The sequence below is a fragment of the Vipera berus genome (assembly GCF_964194415.1).
Source record: "Vipera berus genome assembly, chromosome: 1".
NCBI lineage: Eukaryota > Metazoa > Chordata > Lepidosauria > Squamata > Viperidae > Vipera > Vipera berus.
Window position 1 is genome coordinate 205,882,704 of NC_138202.1, and position 20,392 is coordinate 205,903,095.

At 35.1% G+C, this 20,392-nt stretch overlaps 1 protein-coding gene across 1 annotated transcript in view; it reads left to right on the forward strand.

The window, feature by feature from the left end:
• RANBP17 (RAN binding protein 17) overlaps window positions 1–20,392 on the forward strand; it is a gene marked incomplete at its 5' end in the record, with an annotated part of 216,120 nt that overhangs the window by 169,068 nt on the left and 26,660 nt on the right. Inside the window, 3 exons of the mRNA XM_081343844.1 lie at window positions 3,451–3,665; window positions 8,078–8,216; window positions 14,096–14,262. Coding sequence (XP_081199970.1) covers window positions 3,451–3,665; window positions 8,078–8,216; window positions 14,096–14,262 — 521 coding nt within the window. The remainder of the gene's footprint in view (window positions 1–3,450; window positions 3,666–8,077; window positions 8,217–14,095; window positions 14,263–20,392) is intronic.

Here is a 20,392-nt window from a genome sequence, read left to right on the forward strand (position 1 = left end):
ATTTTAAGGCCTTCTTTGATCTGTTAATACTTTGATTCTGTTAATAAACCTAAATCTGGGTTAATGAATTTAGTTCTAGATATACATCTTACTTACTTAATACAGGGGTTATATTAAAATAGTCTAATGATGTTAGGCATGAAACCCAGCTGGGTGACTTTGGGCTAGTCATTCTCTCAGCCGAATCCACTTCACAGGGTTATTGTGGAGAAAATGGGAGGTATGTTTATCATCTTGAGTCAATTAATGATAATAATGCCAGGTCCTTTGGAAAGACTCATTAGGTGGACAAAAATGCCATGTACAGTCTAAACATCTGACTGACAGTGCAACGGATAATAATGGGTGCAATCCCAAAATATCTGGAGCACCACTTGAACACTGTTGGCATTGACAAATTCACCATCAGTCATTTGCAAAAAAGCAGCTTTATTTTGAACAGCTTACATCCTGTGATGTTACCTTTAACACCATCAAATAACATCTGCCTATTCCAGTTCCTGGGGAAGGACTCCATAGGTAGATAGAAATGCCAAATTCAGTCTAAACATCTGGCTAACAGCAATCAACTCTAATAATAGAAGAGAAAACATAGAAAAATAGAATAAAAGAATAAAATAGAAGACTATGAATTGTAGAAGATCACAAAGTAGCAACATCTCAGAATTAAAGTTCAAGATTGTGGCATAAACTTAACTGTTGTGGTTGCGTGGTTATCAGGATACTGGGTGATATATCAAACAACATTGGATGGCGCTTAGAAAATCAGCATATTGACAAAATTTCCATCTGTCAATTAGAAAAAGCCACACTGCTTTGATCTGCATACATACTCTGCTGATATATTATGACATCCAAAGTTCTTGGGAACTTGATGCAAATGAAGTCCAACACCAACTTAAAGAACTGGCAGCTGTAGTAGTTTTGAAAGTAAAAGCTACTATGAAGGCCTTGTATTGTCCCTTTAGCAATATAGCTTTTTAATGCAAAAATTACATTTCAAATTTTATATGGAGCTCCAATTTGGATCACAATTGTCAACAATAATATAACCCAATAGCAGATAAAATTGTTAAATGTTCTAAGTTGTGTTCCAAATTCTCTGCTTCTCCTGGAAATTGGGCAGTGATATTATAGCTTGGATAAGAACTATTAAGTTTTGGGTTCAAGCATACGTTTTCAAAAATTAAGAAAGGACTGCTGCATGAAATCCCAATTGATTCCTATGTAAGTATGTGGTTCAAACAGGTGTCGCAAAAGATTGGTTAGATTAGTATGAATCCTGATTATTTGATTTCCAAGGATATGACTTCAGCATTTCATAGGATTATACAAAGATTATAGGATAATTCAGGACATGAATTATTGGCAAAGCCTGAAGTTTTTTGTTTACTCATGATTTATGCAATAAGTACACTTTTCAGCTCATGATACATTTTAATAATTTACATGCAAGTAAATAAAAAAATCTTTGGCAAAAATGTTATCTCTCATAGTATTGACCTTGATGCAGTAAATCATATTTTATTGCATTGTGAATTTTCAGTAGGATACTATCTAGCTTATTTTATTATCAAGGCCAGAACAATACATTTTTAGATTAAAATTGTTAAAATTTTACTCACACATAAAAATCCTAACATTACAAAGGCAATAGCCAAAATTTTAACTATGGTTATAAAAGCAAGGTCTTTAGTAGCACATTCATTTCTTAAACTCTTTTATCTAACACTAAATTTTAGATTACCTCAGTACTTCGCCATTTAGATCTTTTGGTCAGAAATAAGACTATATAAATAAAATTAGCACTTTGATTTGCATCTAGGAATTAACTGGTAACCAATTCATGTCCTGCAAAATAGATATGAACACAGCAACTGCTGCCAGCTTATATATGGTCCATTGAATTTTAATTTCTAAATGGTTGTCAAAGGCAATCCCATAATTCAGTTACTAGTGAATCAGTCATCAGTAACTGAATTTAAGCATATTTGGGATAAACACATGCCCATCCAACAATAATTAAAAATAAAAATAATTAATAAAATATAAAAATAATTTTAATTAATTAATTTAAAAGAAAATAAAAAATAAAGGGTAGACTTCTCTGCTGTCTGTTTTCTATGTTTCTGTATAGCAGGGGTGTCAAACTCAATTTCATTGAGGGCTGCATCAGCATTGCGGTTGCCCTCAAGGGGCCGAGTGGGTATGGCCAGGGTGGGCGTGGCCTACTGGGTGGGCGTGGCTAGAGTGCGTATGGCCTACTGGGTGGGCATGGCCAGCTCTACATCGTTCGCATCAAGGATGGCAGTGGGGGCCGTTCCCTCACTGTTTCCAGGATGGCTTTGCAGGCCACATGAAACCACTTCGTGGGCCAGATCCGGCCCCCGGGCCTTGTGTTTAACATGTCTGCTGTATAGAGTACATTGCAGAAGTCTATCCTTGGTTGATAAGTGCCTGACTTGGTATAGCCATATTCTGTTTGAGGAAAGACTATAGTCGGTGCACCAGGTGAAGCAGTAGTCATAACCAAGAGGATCTCCTGCTCCCTTTCAAGGGATAGCATCAGAGCTGACAGAACCATCTCGACTAATGTCATGTTAAGTGGGGTGTCTGTGTGTGTGTCAGTTTTACCCTATTCCATCCATCTAGGACTAGGTCCTGAAAAGCCTGAAAGAAGAATTATATCAAATTCTCAAGTGTTTTTTTTTACTGTAAAAGCCAATACCTCTATATGGGCATGTAAAATATAATATTTGATATCCATATATCCATATCACTGTATTATCATTATATTGCCAAAAGGACCAATGTAAGGATTGACAGACTTAACATTTACAGTATAAACAAGTCAGATCTCTACATAGATGGATTAGTGATGTTTGGATAATAATATTCTCTTTCAGATGTTCTATTGGTAAGTAAAGAAATAGGCTACAGATATATATAAACCAGATATATATATATATATATATATATATATTTTTATATATATATATATATATATAGGCAACGCAATCTCCCTTTGATTTCCAGTAGGAGACTTTTCCAGTTCCTATTTAGCCAAGTCTAGATTTGGCCTTAAGAGGAAGGAGAGTTTATTTTTTCATTCTTAAAATACTGTTTAAATTTGGCATTTGCATTTTTACTAATAAAAAGCTTTGTGTTTCCCCCCCAAAAAAAATAAGTCTCTTCTTTTACTTATACAAATCAGCGACAACTATTTAATAGCAAGAGAATATCAAATGGTCCAACCCGCAGAATAAAATCAGCCCTTAATTTGCCCTAGATGTAAGACAGATCACATGACCTCTCCATTGATAATCGTCTAGAAGAAATATTCCAGTAATAATAAAAAGTAACAGTTAAATGAAAGTACTAAGTAACGCAGATTCCAGGTTTTCCAGTTACTTATGTCAGTTTCTCTTTGTTTTTCCTTCTTGCAAACAGGTAATCAGATCCTATCTCTTGGGACTTTGTCAAAGGATCAGATTTATCCATTGAAACTCAAGGGTATTTCCATCTGTTACTCTGCACTCAAATCTGCCTTATGTGGAAATTATGTCAGCTTTGGAGTCTTCAAGTTGTATGGGGACAACCACTTTGACAATGTACTTCAGGCCTTTGTCAAAATGCTGCTTTCAGTATCCCACTGTGACTTGCTAGTAAGAAAATTATTCATCCTGGGAGTCTTTATGCAAATTATGTATTACTACCACAGGCTTAAAATGAAGATAGAGTGGAATCTAGAACAACTTAAGTGCAGTTTATTCTTGTTTCAACTGCATGCATGCATTAGTAGTTCTTGCACATGCAATATTATGTGTAGTTTCATTAACTAGTTAGGAATATTTACTTTAAAATATTTATAATATGTCATCAAGATAATCACAGATCATCTACTAAGTGGATAATAATTCACAAACTGGAATATGATTGTTTTTGACATTGTCAGTTAAACTTGCTGATATGTTGTCAATCAGTATTCCTCTGACATTAATTCCCATGGATTGGTTTTAATGAAAATGACAGTCTTACAAACTAGTATCTGACAAATGAGGGGAAACTCTTAAGACCGAAACCTTACCACTGGGTCAAATAAGCTGTACATCTTGTATAGCACTGATTTTCACCTAGTCTAAAAGGAATTACCTTGGTTTTTGCAATTTTCTCTACTTTACTCAAGCAAAATTTTACAAAAAATAAATTATAAATTACTTTTTAAAAATCATAATTTTTAATTATTTAACAGATTTTGTGTGTGTGTGTGTGTGTGTGTGTGTGTGTGTGTGTGTAAGTAATATGGATTACATTAGTAATCATTTCTTTGCATCAAGGTTTCCCAAGGTAAACACTAAAGCAGCATTAGATGCCTTGTTTATGTGATTGTATGTCCCAAAAGCAGTTCCCAAACAGATGAGAAATAATGACAATATTATTAAAGGAGATATACAAACATCAGAAATGGGAAATGCAATCAGAAGAAAAGGGTGTTGTTACAGCACAGTACAAACAGATAAGCTTTAGTAAGCAGCTGTGAATTTTTTTTTATTAAAGAGTTTTACAAAAACAAGATTTTACAATATATCCCCAAATCCCCCCCACCCCAAACCCGCCCACTTCCCCCCCCCACTTCCCAGAGCTAAATACAGGATTATAGTTATAATAATCATATTCTAAATAAAAATTATACATAATATACAATTAACCAAATTCATAATGTGCTTTAACTCCCCTTTAACATAAATACATACAAAGTACCAACAATCAATAACAATATCCCTCTAAAATCTACTCATAAGCTAAATGGAACTTTTTAGTCCCATATTTATTCTGAATATAATCTATCCATCTCCTCCAAACTGAAATATATCTTTCCTGTGAATGATCTTTCAAGTAAGCAGAAATCTTAGACATTTCTGCAAGATTCGAAACTTTAAGCACCCATTCTTCTATAGTAGGCAAACTATCCTTCTTCCAATATTGTCCCACCAGTAACCGTGCTGCTGTTATCATATTCAACATCAAATTGGTTTCTTTAACATCACAATCTACAACAATACCCAATAAAAACAATTGCGGAGAAAACTTTATCTTTCTCTTAAAAATCTTTTGAATGTTCCACCAAATTTTAATCCAAAAAGCTTTTATATTTCTACAAGTCCACCAAATATGAAAATAGGTGGCTTCTAAACTACCACATCTCCAACATTTAGACTGTAAGTTAGGATACATGTTAGACAACCTCTTGGGATCCAGATGCCATCTTTAAAACATTTTGTAAAAATTTTCTCTTAAGTTTTGAGCCTGAGTAAATTTAACATTTCTGACCCAAATTATCTCCCAAGTGTCCAACGAAATTGGTTCCTGAATATTTTATCATACAATCTTTAACTAATTCCGTTTCCGAATCCAATTCAATTAAAGCATTATATATCCTCTTTATATGTGCACAATTTAAGTCTCTAATTTGTTTTACTAAATTTTGATCTATAATTGTGATGCCAACCTTTTGATCTAACTTCCACCTAGCTTTCAATTGGGTATATTGAAACCAAGAGTGACTTATGATTTCTTGTCTTAACTCATCTAATCATTCCCTTCCAATCTAAGTAATTCCTTATAAGAAATCATATCCAAACTCACTCCCATAGATACGCCCTCTATCGCGTGTCCAGGAATTCCCCAAATCGGTATTTTATAATTTAACTTATAATAATACTTTTTCCAGACACGCAATAAAGCACTTCTAAGAATATGGGATTTAAAAGCCCTGTCCACCTTCTTATCGTAAAGCAAATATGCATGCCATCCATATACCAAATCCCAACCCTCAAGATGAAGTATTCTCTTATTAGTTAAATTAAGCCAATCACTAACCCACATCAAGGCAACAGCATCATAATACAATTTCAAATTCGGCGCCTTAAGTCCCCCTCTTTCCCTAGCATCTTGTAAAATTTTAAATTTAACTCTTGGTTTTTTCCCCGCCCAAATAAATTTATTAATACCCTTCTGCCATTGATCAAGGTTGGCATCCTTTTTCAATATAGGTATCATTTGAAACAAAAAGAGAAACTTTGGCAGAACATTCATTTTAACAACTGCAATTCTTCCCAATAAGGATAATTGTAATTTTTTCCAATTATTTAAGTCCCTTTGTACCTTCAACCATAGTGTTTCATAATTATTCTTATACAATTTTACATTTGAAGCTGCAATATATACTCCTAAATATTTAACCTTTTTCACTATTTCAAAACCTGTTAATTTAGATAACATATCCCTTTCACTCATAGATAAATTCTTAGATAATATCTTAGTCTTATTACTATTCACCTTGAACCCAGAAACCTTACCATACTGAGTTATAATTTCCATCAAATCTATAACCGACTGTAACGGTTGAGATACTGTCACAACCAAGTCATCAGCAAAAGCTCTCAATCTATAATCATTCTGTTTTATTTTAATTCCCTTTATCATAGAGGACTCTCGAATTTTAATTAATAAAATCTCTAATGTTAAAACAAACAATAATGGTGATAGGGGGCATCCCTGTCTTGTACCTTTTTCAATTTTAAAGGTCTCTGTTAGCCCCCCATTAACTATAATTTGTGCAGTTTGTTGTTGATATATAGCTTTAATAGTATGTAAAAAACCTTCTCCAAAATTCATCTCCTCAACAACTCTCAATAAAAATTGCCAATTCAATTGGTCAAAGGCTTTCTCTGCATCCAAAAATATCAATGCTGCGGAGACTTGGTTGTTCTTATCCAAATATTCAAGCAAGTTTACAATTTGTCTTACATTATATTTCATATACCTCCCAGATATAAATCCCGATTGATCACTATGCATCATTTGTTTCAAAACTTGCATTAATCTATTAGCCAATACTTTAGCAAAAATCTTATAATCTGTATTCAAAAGCGATATAGGTCTATAATTTTTAGGTTGAGTAAGGTCTTGATCCTTCTTTGGAATCAATTTATACAAAAGCTGTCCTCCATGATGGAGGAACTGCACCTCCAGTCTGAATTTCATTAAACAAAATCTTTAAGCTGTGAAATTTTTATTCAATATTAATTTAATTTCCATTTTTCATAATGTTGAGGGCTCCAGTTCAATTATTGCAAAATATTTGACCTGATCAGTTTTTATATCTCTTAAGCTGAAGTAATATTTTCAGAATTAGAAAGCAAATTTTTATTAAGTTTAGTTTGTCTTGGATTTTATTACTAATCAAATATTTAAATATAGGAAGTTTTTTTTATTTTACAAGTGAAGACAGTGCAGATCTGAATAGACAGTTGGGTATTGTACATTTTTAGTACATTTTTAGTAGCATCCAAAAATATGCATGTTCTTACAGAATGTAAGCTGATTTGCATAGTTAAAATATTTCAAAATTATTTGCATCAACTTGTAAATTTTAAGATAAAATGTTCAGAGCGTTGCTAAAAAGAACACCTGGAATGGACATAGTGATGCGCAGAGCTCTCAGTAGCAAAGAGAACTCTTAACTGTTACTTACACCAGGCACAGTTACAGATTCACTAGCTTGGTACAGTAAAGGGAACATCTTTCTTTCCCCTCTTAAATTCCAATTTAGAAACCCTGCATGGTTTTCCTTTCTTTTTCATACAATAATGCACCTGCAGAGGTCCATGGCTATACACCATGTAGCTCACAGGAAAAAATGGCTGAATAGTGTCAGGATTCTGTTTGGTCTGTTCTGCCTAGAATATAATATATTTCTTTTAATTCCTTTTAAGAAGAGACTGGACAGCCATTTGTCTGAAATGGTATAGGGTTTCTTGCCTGAGCAGGGGGTTGGACTAGATGACCTCCAAGGTCCTTTCCAACATCATCATCATTACAATTGTTGTTATTATATTATATTGTTATTATTATTATTATTATTATTATTATTATTATTATTATTATTATTATTATTATTATTATTATTATTATTATTATTATTAAAATACAGTAGATGATATTGAATATTGTAAAACTGTTTCATTGCAGTAATTTTTTTTACTAAACCGTGTAATTTCTCTTCTATCCCAAGCAATATAGAAAATTGAGTCAATCTTACTACCCACTTTTGGAGTGTCTAGCTCAGGATCATATGAGTTTCATCACCAGCTTAGAGCCACATGTACTAATGTATATATTTACATCGATATCTGAAGGACTAACTGCACTTGGTAAGTACACAAAAGAAATAAACTAAGGAAGAATATAAAATGATTCCAAAGCAGACAAAAGTAATGTGGCCACAAATCATTAGGTGTTTGATTTAATTACTATAACAATGCAACATATAATTGTTTATTCATGAGACTTTTAAGACTAAATAGTCCTGTGTTCAGAAGGCTATATTTACAGACTAATAGAGTAGACATGGGCATGATCTTCAGCCAAAGAAAAGAATCTAAAAATTTATTGTCAAATAATATTCTTTATTTTTTCCAAGGTATTGAAATGAAAGCACTCTCTTTTTGATGGAAGCTAAACAAAGGGGATATTACTTTGAAAACTTACTTGTTAAAAATTTGTTTTATGATTCATGTAGAATTTTACTTTCCTAATGTATTTCCAAACATTTGAAAAATGTAAACCACAACATAAATCATAAAACATTTTTACATTCCAATTACTTACATCATAATGATCCATAAGCCTTAATACAAGAACTACACAACATTCTGCAGTCATTGCCACCTACTCCAGAACACCAATAATAAAGTATGGACTAAAATGCTTTGTTCCTATTATTACTGAGGAAAATGGATCAGATGATTGACAGTAATGTGAATGTAGAACTATCCCTAATCAGTTTACTCAAGTTTTCAGTGAAATTATGGACTAAAGATATCAGTATTTTTTTAATGTGAAAACCGGTTGCTATAAGCCTTGAACTAAAATAATCCGCTCATAATAGATTAAAATCTTTAAGCAAAAAAGTACCTTTAAAAAGCCTATATTATTATCAGAACTGATCAAAGAAAACCAATATACATTTTATATATAGATATGGAGGTTGATATGCATGCATGCACACATACATGCATACGCATAAACACACAGGCACAGACACACACACACACACACACACACACACACACACACACACACACAAAATCCACAAAATAGCAGTTTCAGATTCTCCATTAAATTAATAGGTGAGCTGTGATTGAATTATGGGCTTTCTGATCCAATTGCAATTCTCTATAAAACAGGTCCATATTTTATGTAAACATAAAATAACAGTTCCTATTACTATGCTATTGCATATTTGGAAGAAAGGTAAGTGAGGAAACCTTTTCTTAAATTAACAAACCTATAAGTACTATTTTTAAAACCTCGAGACAAAGTAATTGAAGTACACAAATAGCTAATACTTTATGAGTATTGAATTAATAATGGCCTTGTGGATGTGCAAATGTTAAAATGCTAATGTAAGAAACAGACATCCTAAGTTTATTTAAAAAGAAGAGATGAAGATAATCTGTCATTTTTTTAAAGTAATTTCTCTGGTATTGTTCTATCCCCTTGAATCACTGAAATGTTTGACAAAGAATACAGCAACATGAATTAAACAGTAGGAAAAAAAGATATGAAAACCTACATCTTAAAACTTTTTTTGAAAGAAATTGTGAATGGCAATATCATGGCCATCATAGTTCTGGACAATGAATGCATTGATGGATCGATTGCTTTATCACGTTTCTATAGACTCCTATCTAATGTAGAGACTCTGGGTGGTGGATACGCAAAGTCAGTGAGGGAAATCAGATTCATTTAATGACCACATGATTTACTTAACAACTGCAGTGATTTGCTCAACAAAAGGTGACCAAAAAGGATCATAAAATGGGGCAAAACTCACTTAACAACTGCCTTGTTTTTGTAAAAGGAAACTGGTAAGAGATCATTTCACTTAAATCATTTCCCTTCATCGTAAACAAAACAAAGCTCTTAAATTGTGTCATGCATAATAGTTATTGCCACTTGCCAAATAACTCTTCCAGCTATATACATTCATAAAATGCCCAAGTAAATTTTTTTAGGTAGCAACACCTTGGTTCTCACGTAAAGAGAAATTTGTTGAAATATAAATTCCAGGTTGATATTAGGCATTATTCCCCTCTTCCTTCCTTGTTTCTCCAACAGCAACAATCGTCATTCTTCCCCTTCTTCTGTGTTTTCCTCCCTTTTAATCTGCTTGTTTACCTAACGTGAGTAAAATGCATTAAGGATTCTGTTCAGCTACAGCAAATGACTCTGTGTCCATTAAAATCAGAATAGGGGTCTTGCGTAACATCTTCCTGTTACACACATACAGTGAGAAAAAAAAAAAGAATGTCACAAGCATCTTTGATATAAAAGTTATGGGAAAATATAAGTAGCTTTTAATACTTAAATTGCATCCTCTTGAACAGATAAACCTCTCCACTGTGCTGCTAAGATCACTTAAAGAAGAAAATAAATACCAGCTTGTCTGCTATCAGCATGTTTAGAGAGTTTTTAAATGGACGTTAGTGATTTACTTTGCGTTATTCAATTTTCAAACAAATAGTCAAAGTGCTGCAAAACATACTTATGAAATATGCATTTCTAGATAGCTTTCAAAGTGTCCATGGCTTTCCTATGTGACCAAAGGGAAAAAAACTTGTAAGGAAAACATAATGGATCAGATGCTTTTTAATATGCACTCACCACAGAGTGAGTGGGTGGTCGTATACATTTTCTTAGATAAATAATTATTTTGTGTGAAAGTTTCAGTAGAATACCTTTAAATACAGTATGTACTGCAATATATTTGTGAAATATGTTGGAAAAGAATCAGTGATATCCCTATTAAATATAGTTAATCTTGAACAACTACTGTATGACAACCACCATCCCCTTTTTGGACTCAGATTAAATTAGATAGGGCTATTTGATATTGTCCCGTCTCCTCCCCCTACCTGTTTGAATAATGATTCGACTTTAGTGCAAAGCAAAGTCAAGCTCTTCTATGTAAATGAATTCTAATAAATAAAGAAGTGGACAATTACAATTGATCACATTATTGAATACTTAAAACATTTAACTCTTGGGCAAAATACACAATTGAGCATTTATAAATATTAAATCATGCTCTTTAGAGAGAGAATTGCTGTAGGAAATCTTTACTTGGACTTCCTTTCTTTAAACATCCAGAGTAACTATCACCTCAGTATTTCCTCACAAAAGCAATACATATATTGTAGATAGGGTCACAAGCAATTACTGAGACCAACCATGAATTCTTATTCTCACATTTTTCTAATACATTACCTTATCTTTTTGATCTGCTATGCAACAAATATTCCAAGGCCTAGTGCCTTGATTCCCACAACAAGCATAGAATTAATATGCAACTTTTTGAAACCAGATGTTAAGCATTATTTTACATTTTGATTTTTGCAATATTCTGAATTGAGGCTAGTATTTCTACATTTAAAAACATAGCCAAATCCATCTAAATATTAAGAAAGACAAATGTTATGAATTGGTCCTTATTAGTTTTGTGCAATAATTGAATTGGATAATCACATATGTCATTCCAAGCAGCATGGTGTAGAAAAGACATGTTGTGGGCTATTTTGAAAATGATTGGAGTGGATGTATTTTACAGATGAAGAAACCAGAAACAAATATTTGCTTCCAGTGGAAATGGGGATTGTCAGAAATTCAGAGGAATGTTTCATACGTGGTAAAATGAAGAGAGTCTTGAGACTAATTGTGGTTAAATTGTCTGCAAAATCTTTCTTAACTTCCCAGGAGAACTTAGCTTAGGAAAAAAAATATTGCAGCGATGTTGAAAGAGAAGTAAAGTTCAAAACAACATTTAGAAACCAGAACTGGCACAGATCAACATTCTGTGCCTAGAGGGAAGTTTTCAAATACTTGCTGCAATATTGGCAAGCTTCCACTTATTGCAGTTTAGGGGGATACACTTAATTGAGTCTATCATATACCTTACAATTCTCCTTCAAATAAGCAGTGTTTTAACAGTAATGCTTGTGTGCACATGTATATATCATTCACAAATAAAGAATCCAAAATCAGTAATATACTATCTGAAAATAATCTATATTTGCATTAATGGTGGCTGTGGTTTTGCCCTCATTTGGAAGCTGAATAAACCCCTAAATATTAATAGTTACACAATCAGTATTTTTTGGCACAATCAATTTTTTTCTTATCACAAATAGGCACATAAACTATACCCATTAGTGTAAAGAATGACTGCTCCTAAAACTAATAACAGAAACAATACATTAGAAATCTGTGATGTATTTAAAGAAGTTTGTATATTCCATGAATGACAAATGGGGTGAGATTGGTGAATCTGTAAGCAGTGAATAGCTAGATCAGACATGTCAAACACAAGGCCCGGGGGCCAGATCCGGCCCGCAAAGTGGTTTTATGCGGCCCGCGAAGCCATCCTGGAAACAGTGAGGGAACGGCCCCCACTGCCTTGGCCCTGGCCCAGAGACCCTCCTTCTGCCAGAGACCCTCAGATCTGTCCCACTCCTGCCCAGGCCCCCATAGGCACCCTTGATGCGAACGATGTAGAGCTGGCCATGCCCACCCAGTAGGCCACATGCACTCTAGCCACACCCACCCAGTAGGCCACGCCCACCCAGGCCACACCCACCCGGCCCCCTGAGGGCAACCGCAATGCTGATGCGGCCCTCAATGAAATTGAGTTTGACACCCCTGAGCTAGATGATTGCAAACTGGTTGCAGCCAATGACTTCCTAATAAGTAAAAAGAAACACGCACAGCTTCAATGTCATATATTGAAACAACATGATACAACATGTTTGTGGTTCACACATGTATTGTATCAAAACTACTAGATGAGATGAATATAAATATAATATTCCCTTAAAATTGTCAAATATACTGAGTAATTATGGATTCTGAGATTGATCTCTATTACACAGTCGCAGTTATTTTGCTGCATGCAAAGAATAGCTGCCTGTTATCTTTTAAACAGTAAACTATAAAACAGGTATTTATAATCTTTTGCTTTAAATATAGCAAGTAGAGGGGGTCCTTTGCTCTGTTTTATTTCTCACTAGTTTTTTTAAAAGACGTTTTATTTGTATTTTCATTACATACAAATATAAAAATTAAACTATACAAGTTACACATTTATGCGGGACAGTTGAGTATTGTTTGCTTTGCTTTTAATTTCTTGGAGAAGGAAGGTTGGCTACTCCATTTGTTTCCCAATATTTATGTCATCTGGATATTTAGTTTCCCATATAAATGAAGATTTATATTGTGATTTCTCTCCAGATTGTATTAAAGTTTTGCCTTGGTGGCGCAGTAGTTAGACTGCAGAATTGCAGGCTACTTCTTCTGACTCTTGGCTGCCAGCAGTTTGGCAGTTCGAGTTTCACCGGCTCAAGGTTGACTCAGCTTTCCATCCTTCCGAGGCCGGTAAAATGAGGACCCGGATTGTTGGGGAAAATATGCTGACTCTGTAAACTGCTTAGAGAGGGCTGTAAAGCACTGTGAAGCGATATCTAAGTCTAAGTGCTGTTGCTATTTTAACATTTATGATGGTAGAGAAATTTGGGTCACTTCTCCAGTGTTGGTCCTGAAAAGTATCTGTGAATGCCACAGGTATTTAATCTATGTATATATTTTTATTCTGTCCACGTCAGTGGTTTTTCAGATTAAAACTGCAAAAACAGTGCATTTTTTTTCTTATTCCCCCAAGTACAAACTCTTCAGAATTCATAATTTCTTAGCAATAAGGAAACAGCTGGATTCCTTGAATTCGTAACAGCCAGCAGGAGTGCGTAAAACCAGGCAGAACACCAGGCAGTAGGGTGTAAAAGCTTTCTCTGTGCTGCAGGAGAGTGAAAGATAAGGGATTGTCTACTTGGAATATGTTATAACAACAGAGTAAGAGCAATAATCCCATCTACCCTTATTATAGTTCTGTAATCCCATTTCAGTGTATGTTGTTGGTTAGAGAAATTATTTCAGAAATTGTAATACTGTATTTCTCTTTTTCTTTTTTTTTAATGTTCAGATACGATTGTCTCCTCTAGCTGTTGTGCAAGTTTGGACTACATTGTTACCTATCTCTTCAAGCACATAACAAAAGAAGGAAAGAAACCCCTGAGAATCAGGGAGGTTTCCCAAGATGGGCAAAGATTACTGCATTTCATGCAGCAAAACTCTGAGGTGCTGCAGCAGGTAAACTCAGAATCACTATTTTGCCTTTGTCTTACTGAACTTGCTTTTTAAAAGAATTTTTTTTTTTACATTTAATAATGCAGTTCTCAAAGTTTTACTACTGCAGTTACCAGTGGCCATTTCAATCATCTCCACAAGCTTCTGCATTGACCCTCAAAGCGTCTCAGTTGTGTCAGTTCAATGACCCAGGAGTACATCAATGAATTCATGTGGTTATAGGATTTTAGAATCATTTACATACCGTGGAATATAACTGTCTTTTGGCAGAATAGTCAGTGAAAATGCCAGCAGTGAATACTGTAGTGGTGAAAAAAAGCATTGTAAGGACCTGAATACATTAAAAGAAGCCTTTTATTGAGACCTTTCTAATTGGGTACATAGCTGCATATTGAATACTGTATAGATTTTTCAAAGCTTTGGGTATATTTCCTATAAGGGCAGAGGTTTAGGCATTATGGCATGCACTACTTAGAATTCAATTTTGAAAAACTGCTTTGGAGCACACCAGTGCATGAATAAAGTACTTGTCAGTGACTCTTTAAAGCCGATATTTTTTTGTTTCCAGGATTGTGAGGGTAAAGCAAAATCGTCCCCTGGAAACAGTTACAGCTGCTTCAATGAGTTGCCAAGTGCTTTATTATTCCACTTTCAAGCACTGTAGCAGTATTTTGGAGTTGGATCTGAAGTATTGCATAGCTTATTGGGCATATAGTTGTCAGGTTTTTTAAAAAAGTCAACTTGTAGCAACAGAAATTGGCATTGCGAGATGTCTTCCAACAAAGACTGGATTGAATTTGTTGGAAATTCTTTAATTTAGATTTCTTTATTGAGCAGGGGTTGGACTGAGTAGCCTAGTGGTGCTTTTAATTTAATGACTCCCTGACAGTAAAGTATTTTCATATCAGCTTGTTTTCAGAATCGTTTTTGCTTGAATAATGAAAATATCATGAAAAATGAAACAGTGTACATTCTATCTCCAACTAGTATTAGAGAATACTAGTTGGAGATAGAATGTACCTTGATAAAGGATTTAATGTGCCTCCAAATAACAGACTGGTAAGCGCTTTCAGTAGATCCCTGTTAACAAGGATCTCACTGAAATAACTGCTTAAATATATGGATGCAATCAAATCACAGTAACATTAGTTGTAAAGGTCTCATGAACTTCAGTAACCTGAAGATTGTGCTGATTATGAGGTACCAGCAACAGTGGTTGCCATTTAAGTGTACAAGATTTATCCCTCTTATTTATTGCTGCGATTACTTTGGGTGATCTTTGCCTCCAAATAAAACCAAATTGAGAAGTAATACAGCATAATATTTAAGTATGTATAGGACTGTTATTACTATCCTCAGTGATTCATTGCCATCACTGTTTTATATTGCAACTTCCTGGAGTAATCACTCTACTCAACTAGAAGTTGATGAGAACCTAGAAATGTATTTCACGTTTGCCTGTTGCCGAGCATTATAGTCTCGCTCTAAAGTACAGCTGTGTAATCAGGAAGATCAGGGACATTGGCCTCAAACCCAGATTTTCCTACATTTGCTGTTCTTACGACCTTAATGTTCTATTTTGTGTCAATGATACTTCGCAGTCCTAAAATTTATAGCATATGAATAAGCTATGATATGTCTTTATTAGCTTCGCAATCTGTGGAATACATTATATTTAGTTTGAATGTAGGCTTTCAGGTACTCTTTTTAAATATTTATGACCAGTCTCCAGTAGTCAGCATAAATATGATTTGCATTAGCACAAGTCACACTGCATTGAGTGCTTCTGATGTCAACCATTCAGTGTACTAATACCTGACATCATCTCCCGAGGTCATTGCCAATTTTGACCTTTCTCCTTCTGTACAGTTTCTCTACTCTCAGAAGCTCTTTTGAATTGATTTGAAATTTTGACTCTTCCCTTTATGAGGCAGTAAAATTGATAATTATTCAGATGGGAACTGAGTGCTGAGTGAAAAATCAATTCTGCCCGCTCTCTGCTGCGTATAAAATTACTTCTGACTCTGCTGGTCTGAACAAATGGGCAAGGTAAAAGCAGCAGGCAGGAATAGTAGAAAGACTTAGCTGGATAAAGCTAATAGCCTAAAGGGATAGCTCTTTGAGATGAGGGAGTGAGCCAGTTGGGGGTGGTTATCAACAATGATGGGACTCATTGATTATATGTTTACATCAGATTTCCATTGGGTTATAAATCAGCCCCTGAATAGAAATAGAACCCTAGGCCTTGCATCTTACCAAAGGGACAGTGAATTAGATTATTCTCATTTTCACACTCAGATGAAAAGTGATCCATTGATTATTCATCGGCAGGCTATTAAACCATAGCTTTAGAGCTGATTTGACTATCATGGAGCCAAATGAACAAGACCGTTGCTTCACAACGAGAGGTTTCAGTTTTCTAGACAGCTGTGTCTTGTAAGTAATGCCTAACCCTATTAAAACAAAAGGGTTATTACAAATTGCTTAACAGTGCTAGAAAACTAGGCCCTAATGACTAATTGTACTGTGAGCTTAAAGAGACTTGTCAGTTCTTTAAAGTGATGCAATGAAGCTAAATATTCTCCCAATTTGTCTGCTTTGATGGAAACACTGTTACATCACGTCTCTTTTTAAAACTGGAAAAGGTGCATCCCTAAATATTTGCCCATCTTATGTGTTGACCTAATTGGGGAAAAGCAGGGGGTATTTTTTGTCATAGAACACTCAGAACGGAGTTCCGGCACCTTTTTAGGATGGAACCTTGTAGGGTAGGCAAGGCGGGTTGTGTGACGTGTGTGAGTTCTGGCACTTTTTTTTTTTTTTAGAAAAAAAGCACTGGGTAAAAGTATTTAGGTAGCCCTCAACTTATGATCTCAATTGAGCCCAAAATTTATGTTGCTAAGTGAGAAATTTGTTAAGTGAGTTTTGCCCCATTTTACGACTTTTCTTGCCACATTTGTTAACTGAACTACTGCAGCTGTTAAATTAGTAACAGTTTCCTCACTGACTCTGCTTCTCAGAAGGTTGCAACAGGTGATCATATGACCATAGAACACTGCAATTGTCATAAATGAGAGTCAGTTGTCAAGCATCTGAATGTAGGTCGCGTGATCATGGAAATGCTGCAACAGTCATAAGTATGAAAAATGGTCATAAGTCACTTTTTTCAGTGCCATTGTAACTTTGAAAGGTCACTAAGTGAACTCTTGTAAGTCGAGGACTACCTGTTATTAAGCATATGAAAATGCATTTTAATACATTTCTAAATGACAATATTGCTGGATTATCTGTTTAAAAGTATTGCAAAAAATTCAAGTTGCAAATCATTGTAGCTCAGGTAGAGTCAGAATCAGTTCATTTGGATTAAACAGCTCTGCCCCTTCTTTTAATACCCACTGTTGCATCAAGTATATCACCACCTTTTCTACTGACATTTTTTTACCTTCAGTACTCTGTACCTCAGCCAGCTGTTCCTGATTGATTAATAACAACATAGAAATATGGGTAGTATTTCGGTGGGACTAGGGGGAAAGTACTCTTAAACTATAGGGCGTAAAAGACATTTCAAGTAACTCGGCATAGTCTTGCACTGCTGTTTTGCTGTCCTTTGGGTTGCTGGATTATTGTTGTGTGAGTAGCATGAGATCAACAGCTATGTGTAGTTTGAAATGAGTTACAGTTGGCTCTTTAAAAGAGATTGTTGTGGTATAAGGTAAGTTACAGACAAGTCTATCTTAAGCTTTTGCAGCAACAGAAAATCTATGGCAGCCCATTTAAACAACCAATTAACATTATTCTTATGAGGATGAAAAAGATCTAATAGAATTGAGACAACACAAATGTTGATGAGCTTCCTCCACAGTCTCATGCTAACTGATGGCTAATTTCTGTCCATAAGAAGTTAAGGTAAATCAAAGGAGGAAAGGAAAGTTGGCAATAGGTAGTTGTATAGAATATTGCTTTGTGACTTCACAGTGACTCAGAGGTATAGCATTCTTGGGTAGCAAGCCTAGCCACAAAAACATATCACCTGGGGGAAGCTAGTGGCTTCATGATCCACTTTGCACCTAGCCACACCACCAGATTCCACTTAGTCCTTGCCACCTCCTCTTATTGATTTATTTGTTAGATTTCCTTTCTACCATTCAAGGCAGCATGCTGTGCATAGTTCTCCCTCCATCATTCCCCCCCCCCCACCGCCAATAATAAGTAGGCTGGATTGAGAAGAGAGTAGGCCTGGCTCAAAATCACCTAGTGAGCTTCCTAAGTCTGAGGGTGAATTTGAAGCTATGATTTCCCAGTCTGCCATTTTCATCCCCGGGTCCTCCCCCTCCCCAAAGTAGGTATGCCTCCAGGTTATTTCAGAAGTAGATTAGGAAAAATGTCTAACACCAAAGATGAGCAACCTTGGCAAATAATTGATGAGAAGATTCAGTGTCTTAAAAGGATCACATAGCAAAAAAAGAAAAGGAATGTTCAGAAGCATCACGGTTTGGCTCACTTGGTTTATCCAAAAATCTGATCCTCTGCCACAATCTTGAGTCTAGAAATAATAGTATTGTACATATATTTAGAAGCACTTAAAACATAAAGTGTTATTAAGAATTTTGTGCAAAAGTAATTTGTTCAATTTCAACATAGAATAGCAACTCAAGCAGGGAACACATAGTAGGATTGGAAAATGCATTTTAAGATTTTACCTGATTCAATCGGCCAGTTTTTACTTATCGATGAAATGAAATCTAAATAGAAAGCATGTTACTTGCAGAAATGAAACTATACATTCTCTGTAAATAAATGAAGGAACGTACACCCCTATTTGCATAATTTCTAATTTAGTTACATGATTGTCTTTTGTTCCTGTCAGTCTCACTTTTAAGGGTTAATGCTGTCTTTTTTTTTTTAATTCCATTTATATCCCGCCCTTCTCCGAAGACTCAGGGCAGACTCAGGGCGGCTTACAATCTAAGCACAAACAATAGCAACAGTCCAAGGAGTATTCCAAATACAAAATCTTCTTACCGGTCCAGAGGTCAATACACAGTTGTTCAGGTTTATCACAGTAGTAAACCAACAGTACAGCAAAACAGTAATAGTAGAGAGAGCAGTAAATTCAGAGAGAGAAAAGCTACGTTTCTAGCTCCCTCTTATGGCCATGAGAACACTTACACATCCATTGGCCAATTAACATCTTAAAGTCACAACATCATAGTTTATAGATGAAAAGCTGGGTGTCATCAGCATACTGATGATAACCCACTCCAAAACCACGAATGATCTCACCCAGCGGTTTCATGTAGATGTTGAACAGGAGAGGCGAGAGGACCGACCCCTGAGGAACTCCACCTGGCTTGCACCCAGGCCCATCTGGTCCTATGGGGAAAGGAGGGCAGGCAAGAGAGTTTATATGCAGGCAGAAATATGTGCGGGGCAGGAAGTCTAGCTAGGCCTTCCGGCGTGATCTAAAAACTTATCTATTCCAACAAGCCGGCCTGGCCTGATGGATTTGGGTTTTAAAATTTTTTCACTCTATTGCTTTATTGTGTTCTTACTTTATTGCTCTGTACACCGCCCTGAGTCCTCCGGGAGAAGGGCGGTATATAAAACAAACAAACAAACAAACAAACAAATAAATAAATAAATAAATAAATAAATAAATAAATAAATAAATGTGCTTAGCAATAGCCTTCATTCTATGTATACGCCTGCTTATTAGGGCTTTCAGCCCCCCCCCAAGCGGCATTTTGCAGTGCAGTTTGCTTGTTCTTTTCTTAAAAATGCTTCGGCTTCTATAAAGATTAAACAAAAGCCAGTGGCTTCCAACTGTTCTTTTTTTTAAAAAAAAAAAGCCTTGGATTTTAATTAACTAACGTTTGAGTAGCCTGTATAAGCTGTAACTCTTAAACGTTGCTGTAATGTAAATAGAAACCTTGTTAATTTTTACTGTGCAATTTAGTGAAAGTGAAAATACATATTTTCATGTCATACATCTCTTAGTTCAGTTCAGTCTTACTCAGCTGCCCCTCTTTATGGTAGTTCCTATTTCTTACAGTTTCTAACACTTGGATGGGCCTCATGGTATGTTCTTTGCAATTAAAGTTCTGGCTGTTCTCAGCGATAGTAAACTGAGAGA